Raw genomic sequence first — 9,623 nt, forward strand, 5'->3', positions numbered from 1 at the left:
CTTTCCCTCTAGGACTGGTACCAGATAGTGGTGGTGTGACTTGTAAATTCTGCTGTGAATTTATCCCTGACAAAGTAGAAGCTACTGCTTTAAATGTTGTACTGCCTCGGTCCCAAAGAGATACCACTTCTGCTAAGGATGTCGAAAATGCATTGGCCTGCAGCAGTGAACTCTCTGTTTCAGTAAACAAATGGTGCATAAGCAGCCCTGGGAACTTGCACAGTGTTGCTGTGAAGTTCTCTTGTAGGATGGGGCTGACACAGGTCTTCAGAAGTGTCTATATATTGAACCCCAGAACCGCTGAATTATTTTCCAAGGAGTGCTGAGGCAGATTAGAAGAATAGCTCTGAATTATATTGCAAATGCATGGCTCTAGTTTTTATTTGTAGTACTCCTAGTTCCCTGTTAGCTCAGGCAACAGGAACTGATGACTTTGGATTTAGATCCCAACAGAATATATCAATCATACAAACTACCAAGGAATTTAAAATTGCAGAGACTGAGTTGAAGCTGCTGTGTAGAGCACTAACAGGCTATAGGAAGATGCTCTTGAGTATGAAAGAGCAACTCTGTACAGTGATGTATCAACATTAAGAATTTATCACAGTTTGCAGAGTTACATCCCTAAGAGCAGTTCTAAGGGTAAAGTTGCCTGATGCCTTGGTAATCACTTTTATATTCTTCCCACGACTTGGCATGTGACTTTTAAATAATGTTCTTGTTTGTATTACAGATTCTAGGTTGGCCTTACACAAAACACATACTGTGGTGGTTACCATATCTCTTTGTTCTGTAACAACAAGATGCTAAGTTTGTCAGTTCAGTATTGTGTATTGCTGTGCTGATGGTCCGCTTCCCATGAATCTCAGCTCAGCTGCTGCATGCTACTTAAGTTAATGCTAAATTTGCAATCTTGACTTAATTGAAGTGCAAAATTGGCTTACTTGGCAAAAACTGGTAATACAAACAAAATAATCCAGTACTTTATTTTTTTTAGCTCAAGCCAAGGCTTATGTAGGCTTGGAGAAAGTTTCAGAATTTCCACATTATGTGAGCAGATTTTTGTAGTGTGCAAAAATGGTTAAATATTGAAGAGTTTAGTTTGACTCAAATTTGTGTATCACTTTAGTGTAGTAGTAAACAGCAGTATAAAGCTGAGCTGAAATAGAAAGGCAGGTGGTGTGCAAATTGATTTTTTGTCGTTGTGGGTTTTTTTCTATGCATTTTGTCATAGAAGGTGACCACCAAACTTGCTCTGCAAATGTGCCACAATATTTAACAGTAAATTGTATAGATTTATCCTGAAGTGTGCCAACTGCATCTTTCATTGATTAACGAATCAATCGTGGTTAATTGCATGTGAATCCACTTGTCAAAGGGAGGATATAGCATTAGTTATCACATTTTACACATGCCTGCAAGGAGATGGTTTAGTTATCCTATCTTCATGTCAAATAAAATGGACTTTCTGCTCTGGGACTAGCAAAAGGGCATCTTACATCATGACTTTTTACATAGGAATACATTCTTTGTGAGTTCTTTTAAAGATAAAAACCATGCAAAATGGCATGTAATGCTTAAAATTAAAGTAAGATCTCTATGCTTTTAAATAAAGTAAATATTTCAAAATCTTTTTGCATACTGCATGCTGTTTATTGATCATGTTAAAACAGTTTCCACCTTAATTCTCAAAACTACAGAGAACACAGTTATCCTCTGCAGAATAGAGGATTTAGATTATTTTATTCCATATCTGGGGCCTTTTTAATGGGTTTAGTACCAAATTTGGTGAAAGTCTACCATCACCTCATATAAAGTAGAATCATAGAATCATTTAAGTTGGGAAAGACCCTCTGACCTAACACTACTAAATTGTAATCTGCCTATTACTATTATTCAGGGTGGGCTGAACAACTAGAGCCAGTGATGGGAATTACCACTGTCTTCTGTGTCATGCTTTTTTTGCAGTGATATCTCAGAAAACATAATCTTTGCAGATATCTGACATTCTCTGCTCTGAGCTGTAAATCATCTGACTGCACCTCTTGGTTGCAAACTGCAGTGAGTTTTTTTCTTGTTTCTTTAGTTTTAGTGCACAAACTACTTTGCCTAAAGAGGTCAGATGCTGTAGCACATAATCCACAGACTTAGTGGGATTTCAGTCGTATGTACCCATCAGATGCCTGCTGAGACCCAGGTCTCTAAGGTAGTGATGCTGAAACCTCAAATCCAGAATGCTGAATCCAAGCCAGATGGAGCACCATGGGAGAAGGCTTGAGATGTGTAAGCTTGGCCTTCAGAAACTATTGTTTACAACCAACCTGCCCCAGGTGCTTTCAATAAATGGGGAGGCAGAGAGGTATCCCATGCTTAATTTGAACACTTCTTGAGGAGATTTGAGATGTGGACAGATTCAGTTATTTCCCTGTCTGACAGAATTTGAACCTACAGTCTATCCTGTGCCTCCCTTCTACTCCAGAGTAAAGTGTGCTAATGCACAGGGTGGAGCTCTCTAAATCTCTTCTACTGAGTTCCCTTCCCTTCCCAATATTCACCTGTGCAGAAAGAACAAGTCATTATCAGTCTCTTCTGAAAAAGAGTGAAGTCTGCATTTCCCTGTGTTTGGTCAGTTCCTTGGCTATGTTAGTGCAGTCACCTCTCTACTTCTGGTATGCTGTACCTTTTAGTGTCCCTCAATTAAAGTCTCAGTGATAAGTGTCCCAAGTCACATACAGGCTGAAACTTGGCTTTCCTTGTTTCCCATCTTTTCTTTTAAAAATCAAATAGGAGACTGGTTCTGTAGATTCTTAGTATTAACATATCTCAGCCAACCACAGAGCTTTATCCAATGAAGATGTCTTGCAATTACAATTAGAACAAAATATATACTCTTAGATAATTATTGGATCCCTTTAGGAATATGTCTATGCATGGACAGGAATTGTTCTGTCAGGTTGACCTGGATTTTGAGACTCTCATCCGTAGTGTTTCTGCCAGTTAACATTCAGGTGTTTAACTATCCTGACAGGATCAATGGAAGGAAGATTCTCCTCTTGGAGGAGGATACAGCAAAGCACTTACAGCTGTAGTTTGATGGTGGTTGTAAAGTATGGAGTTGTTTGGACCAAATTAGAATGATTGGCTGTTTCAAAGGAAGGATGAGGTGTCATTTATGCAAGCAGCACGTTGTTGTGTTTCTAGAAAGACAGTCTTTATCAAACTAATTAAGGCTGACGTTGCATGCTGTAATACAGTGCAGTTAGTGGTAGCTTCCAGACTCCCATTTTGCATTCCTGAGCTATGCCATTTTAAATGTCTCCCAGAAATCTCACTGAAATGTATCCAGAAGGTCAGATCCTTTCTGAATCTAGAGTGAGAATTTTAAAAAATGTCGACTCAGTATTTTCTGTGAAGCCCCATCTGGACTAGCACAGCAACTCTCTGTTGGCTCAGGATGATCGAGTGGTTTCCTGACTTGCCCTTGGAATGGAATGTTTACTTGGATAATCCCTTAATTTCTTGGATTGCGTTTTAATTTGGCTTCAGTTTGATTTTCATGTTTTATTTCTTGTATTTGTGCTACAGGTAGGCAGTAGGTTTGTGTTTCTTACTGTTGTTTAAAAAGACTAAGTGAAATAATTTTTGGAGACAGGAAGTGCTTTACATGTGAGTATCGCTTTGTTGATCATACTGTCATTATCACAATATCCTTTTACTAGGAGTATGCTGATCTTTGCAACCCGTGTCCCAGCCTGTGGGCTTTTGTTCCCCAGGGACTGCTTGAGAGCTTTATGATGGGAGAGTCTGACTTGAGCAAAGCCAGGTTGTCCAGAGATCTGCGTGTAGAATGTGAACTCACGTCCTCTGGATGCCTGTAGTGCTGGCTTCTCCATAGCACAGAGCTGTTGTTTTGGACAGTGAATATCAATGACTTACATCTGCTTAGCTTTGGAGGCCTTCAAGTTACATGCAGTACTCCATCAGGTGTTGTCAAGTCTCTAGTAAATGCACTCCTGTCTTGAGTGTATTTTATAATTTCAATTTATCAGTCTTAAAAGCAGCTTTACTGTTCCACTGACAACCCCAGTGTGAAAGTGTCCCAATTATACACCTGTGTGTCTCTCTGTCCTTCCCAAAGAGTGACTCAGGCTTTTCTTTCAAACAGTACAACTAGTGTTTTTTTTCAGGAAATACCATTTTCCTCTGGTGCTTATTCCAGTCCTCTGCTTCTTCGGATTGCAGGTGCAGAAAAATAAATAAAAGGGATTGGCACTTTTCTATGCAAGAAGGAAAACTGTGAAATCTAGAAGGGATTATTGGATATATCAACCGTGAGCTGGCAAATACAGCAGCCATGAACTGGCGTGTATCTCTGGCAGCTACAGATAAATTCAGGCCAACAGTATTGCCAGTGACTGATTGCTGCTGCAATTTACAGGATTTAGGACCAGCAATCTGTCCGTGGTGGGAGTGCTGAAGATGTCAAGTGATCTGATTGGTTTGTCTTTCAATTGCTTTTTCAGGTATTTTTTTTTTTGAGGAAGGCAGAGCCTGAGTCCTACTTCCAGAAGTCAGTCAGATATTGAACTCTGCTGGATTTCTCATCTCTATTTCCTTATTTGTGTTTCAGTTTCTCATCTGCCCTAATAAGTACCATTTGATGAAAGTATATCTTTCAGAGTGACATCCAGATTTGCCTGAATATATCAAGTGATGGAGAATTCACCACTTTTCTTAGTTAATTAATGGAAAGGAGTAGCTGATGAAAGACTGATTTATTCAATTGCAGTTGGATAATTTATTGCCTGTGGTTGATGTGAAAAAGCACTGGCTTTTATTTCTGAAAGAGAAGCAATATGGTAACTTGGTTTGGTGAATACTTGCATTTTAATAGCACTACTCTGGAAGATGGACTAGAGTTTCCTGTGTATGGTAGTTCCTCTTCTGGAGCTATAAAGTAGGAACAAATCATCGTGGCTGGTAAGTTGAGTCTAGAATGTTTTTGTATCTTTAGAAAAGTAGGTAAACAACAGAGGATTTTGGTTTTAGCATGAGCCTGGAAGAAAACACTGTTTCTAACTCCAGAATTCTTAACCTCCTGGTATTAAGTTTGCATAGTTATCAAATCACATGGAGCGTGATGCATCAGGTGTGTTCACCCTGGCATTCCAGCCACAGGTAAAAGAAACTCTTTTTCATCACTTTATATGCTATTAAACCTATTTTCATGAGCATGCAGTATCTTTCTGCTTCCAGATCAAGCCACTGGTTTGTATTTGTGAATATTATTCTGATCCCACTTGGTTACAAAGTTTCCATTGCTTCTGTTTAAGTCAATATCTTAAGAATTACTAGAAAGTTGTTTTGTTTGTTTGTTTGTTTGTTTTTTGTAATTTTGCAGAGTACAGATGCCAACTCAAATGTGAGAAAAAGAATCAATGCCACAGTACAATCTGAAGCTGATGGTGGGAGCCGAATTGACACAAGGCACAGCTCCATCAAGCCTCCCTCTGTAGCTCAGGGGTCTTCTGACATTACACCCCACTCCCTTTCTGCATCAAGTCCAAATCCTTTCACACGCATCAATGCATCAGAGACGTTATCTTCTGCAAGAGCTACACCTCCAGCTCCTCCTTCTACCCCAATTTTAACTGGATTTGTATCCCAGCATGCCACAGCTGGATCCCCTTCCATTCAGCACTTGCTTGGATCTAGACTGGAGCAGATTCAGACCATCACACCTAATACATTAGGAGCATCTGCAAAGCCATCTGCTGTCACACCACCTGCTCCCCCTGCCTCTCACTCTGGCACGAGTAAGATAGACAAATATGCACGCATTTTATTTCCTGTTACCTTTGGAGCATTTAACATGGTCTACTGGGTGGTGTATCTATCCAAGGATACCATGGAAAAATCGGAAAGTCTAATGTAGTTTTGCTGCTATGTAGTAGTTCCTAAATTATATTCACATTTGATGCAGAGTTTCTTCTTTTGAAACTATTTAAAAAGGTCAATAATTGTTATTTATAAAAGCTGTGTGCTACTTTCCCGTTGTAAAGGCTGGAGTTATTGGGGATAGTTAACTCCTACCAGAGTAATGGGTAACAGGTTTATCTTCCTCCCTTCAGCTAGCAGTGAACCATTACTCTCTTCAAACAGACTGCTCTGGCTACACAGAACTTGCCTTTGGGATGAACATGCACCCCAAATGAATCAAAGGCAGAGGTGCACAGTTGTACAGTGGGACACATCTTGACTGCTAGGAATATGCGTGTCGATTATTACAAATCCCTGAGGCACCCAGCACTGCTGTCTGGACACAGCATTGCATTCTCTGAGTGCAAGGGCCATGTCCTGAATATTTTGACAGTGCTTGCTAGAAAAGGACTTTCCTTACTAGATTAAAATTGGCAGAATGGGGGGAAGAAAATGAGCAGTAGAAAAAGAGAGTCCAGCCTGGGAAAGTGCAACTCCAGAAAAGTTATGCAAAGGAGTTGTAGAGCTCCGTATATTTTTACTAAGCATTATTTTGTGTTGCAACCTGAGAATTTCTCACTCCAAAATAGGAACCTTGTAAAATCTGGAATCTTATGTAATTCTAAAAATAGGAAGTTTTTGTTTGATAAGATGATCTTAAGAGTGTGTCTCTTTTTTAATCTTGCTGACCAGCTTGAATGGATTTATTCCTAATTTACGTCTGTTGCAGTAGAGGAGGACCAGACCCACAATGTTCAACTTTTTACTTGAGTTCTTTGTTTTTTTATTTGGATGCTTTTGGGTTTAGTTTGGGGTTTTTTTGGCCATCCCTCCCTCCCCCCCCAATTTTCAGTAAAACTCCTCTGGTTTCCTTTGAACACGTATTTCCCCCCTTCTCCTTTTACATCATGTTTGAGTCAAGTGAAATGTTCAACAGAAGTTTAAAAGGGACTTCAAAATTAAGCAGAATAAGTTTTCTTGTGCTTTGATGAGTGAGGCTATGGCACATCTTTGAGTGAATGAGAGACACCCTTTTGTGAAGGGATACAGTGACATAAACAAGAAAATAAAGTTTCTAGGTGGAGCCTGGGGGGAACACGAGGTTTATTTGTGGTTCTTTTACATTATGGCATAGATAGGTGCTTATCTTAGTGGCTCAAACTGCAAAATTCAAGCAGGCAACTTTGTTGAAGAGTTGAACAGTTTAAACCTGATAGAAGTCTTGATTAGAAATATTCTTTTCACCAGAATGTGTAGAAGATATGCTGGGAATAAATGTAAAAATGTTTGCACAGATCCATCTGGCTAGGCAAATGGTTAGTATTTCTGTGCAGGTGACGTGACACACAGTAAAAATCAAAAGCCAAATTCTCAGCTGTGATTTGGCTGTGCCTTTAAAGGGTCTGGGAGTAGATTCTGTGAGTAGTCTCCTTTTAGTGGACTGTTTTTCAGCTTCAGTTGATTGGAGTAGCAGATTGGTAGTCCTTGGTCAAAGTTTTGTGCTGAGGGGCAGGTCAGATGGGTGTTGAGTGGTCTGTGCCCAAGTAATGGTGAAGTGACTGATGGAGACCACAACAGCAGGGGTAATTGATGGCATGCATGAGACTGCCCTAGATTATGTTGGAACAAGAATCAGAGTAAAAATCCCCTTGAATTGGATGAACTATGACTTTATCTCTGTGCCTCTTTCTGTCTTTCTTCAAAACTGCCAGCCAGTTAATGGCTGAGAATCTGACCTTTTAACTTAGAGGACCTGGGAGACTGCAGAGGATGTGTACTACATTGTAGTCTGGAGCCCAAACTGCTATTTCATGTATAGTGTTGGACTGCTGATAAAATGCACGGCATGTGGGAATTTCTTACCTGACTTTATTAGGATGTAGTGAAGATATGAACAGTTACCTTAGTCTTTTTTTTTACTGAAGTGATGCTCTCAAAAGGCCAGAAAACCACTACATGTGCCATAGCACAGAACTGGAGACGGAGCATCCGTTCAAGACGTCTAGCTCAGAATTGTCTGCATCTTTGGATTTATTTCTAGTTGCTGTGGCTGTCTCTTCCTTAATTTGGACACATTGTTGCAGATTGTCAGAATAGAAGATAGTCTACAAGAGATTGTTTAGTTGTCTTATTAAGCCAGAAGACACTAAGCTAATCCTCTGGCTGTTATTGATCGTAATTGCACAAATGATAAAATATTTCTAGTATGAAGAATGATGGCCTTCTGTGTGTTTGCTGTGTTTGCATCAGAAGTTACTGAAATTATTCTTTGCTTTGCTCTGTGATGAGAATCACGGATGTTTTCTCTCAGGCAGAGCTTTAAATGATTCACTAGGAACAGCTGTCTCTTCTTTCCACCCATCCCTGTATAGTGAAAGTATAATCAGCTTTTTCAGTGCATTGTTCAGTAGGTTCAACACTGGTTCAGGCTGTTTGACCAAGATTGGTGTAAATGTGCCCTAGGAATCATTTATAGTTCCTGTTTCATTTTAAAAACTTACAAGGAGGAAAAGGATCACAAAAGCAATAGATTCCAAATATTTATTTCCATATGTCCATTTAGGAAGAAATTTTTGATGATATCACAGAACAAAAGTACTTTTTTAATCTGTCAGTGTATTTCTGAAGTACCTTCCAAAACTTGTATGCCTATGTTTGAAATGAGATATATATATATATCTTTAAATTCAGTATGAGTCTAGAACTAATTTATTGTACTATGCTACACTTTCTGTGTTGCAGCATATGAAGAAATTACCATAACTAGCTTTCCAAAATACCTGTGGACACTTTAAATAGTAATTTATTGTTAACAGCCATCTTTCATTATATTTAATCTCCTTGTACAACGATCAGAAACAGTAAAGAGTCTGCAGCGTACTCAGTAATACTGGCAGGTTCTGAATACTGTGTAATTCAGAAGCGCAAACAAAAGCAGGAATATGCTAAATATAGTGGCCCAAATGTTCAATGCTGCAAACTAAAATCCTAAGGGAGAGTGTTGCAGGTGCCATTCCCGTCACCAAATTGGCTTCTTATGGATGGGTTTCAGTGAGGTGAACTCTACAAAAGCTATTGTACATCTTTTTTGATTGGCTTTGTTGAATGATCTTTTTTTTTGGCAGTACCATAGTGATTTAAAGCTAACCAAACACTTCAGAGAGTTATTGGGAAGCCAAAAAACCTTACCAGGAAACAGAGAGCTCTCCCCTGATTGCTGTTTCCTCGGAGACATTGTTACCAACAGCAAACCTCCCACAGATTGCAGTGGTGCAGCCCCAAACAGTGGCACAGTCATTTCAGAAAACAGTTAAAAACTCAGTTCAGGAAGACTGTCTTCTCAGGAATCGAAGTGTATTTTATCTAGACCATGGTTTTGGCGGAAAAGTTTGAACCAGCTGATTGTTGATTTTCCTTCCAGCCTGGCATCCTATGATTTGTAGTCAAATGTGAGCAAGGTCAAATTTTTATCAGCCCGCTAGTAACAGGTTTCACTGCATATGCAAAAATACAGAAGCCAAACAAGGAGGCAGACCTGGGCCCCAGCCCTCCATGGGGACCTGAGGTCCTGGAGCTCACCAGCAGAACTGGAGTCTGTTTCTCCTCCTATTAAATGGACTCGTCTCCATCAAATTGGTATTGGT

The 9,623-nt window shown here is 39.6% G+C and overlaps 1 protein-coding gene across 1 annotated transcript in view; it reads left to right on the forward strand.

The window, feature by feature from the left end:
* GABRA4 (gamma-aminobutyric acid (GABA) A receptor, alpha 4) overlaps positions 1–5,935 on the forward strand; it is a 65,080-nt gene extending 59,145 nt beyond the window's left edge. The window contains exon 9 of the mRNA XM_010006144.1: positions 5,402–5,935. Within this exon, the coding sequence (XP_010004446.1) occupies positions 5,402–5,935 (534 nt within the window). The remainder of the gene's footprint in view (positions 1–5,401) is intronic.
* The last annotated feature ends 3,688 nt before the right edge of the window (positions 5,936–9,623 follow it).

This window comes from Chaetura pelagica, unplaced genomic scaffold, assembly GCF_000747805.2.
Source record: "Chaetura pelagica isolate M959 unplaced genomic scaffold, ChaPel_1.0 scaffold189, whole genome shotgun sequence".
NCBI classification, from domain to species: Eukaryota; Metazoa; Chordata; class Aves; order Apodiformes; family Apodidae; genus Chaetura; species Chaetura pelagica.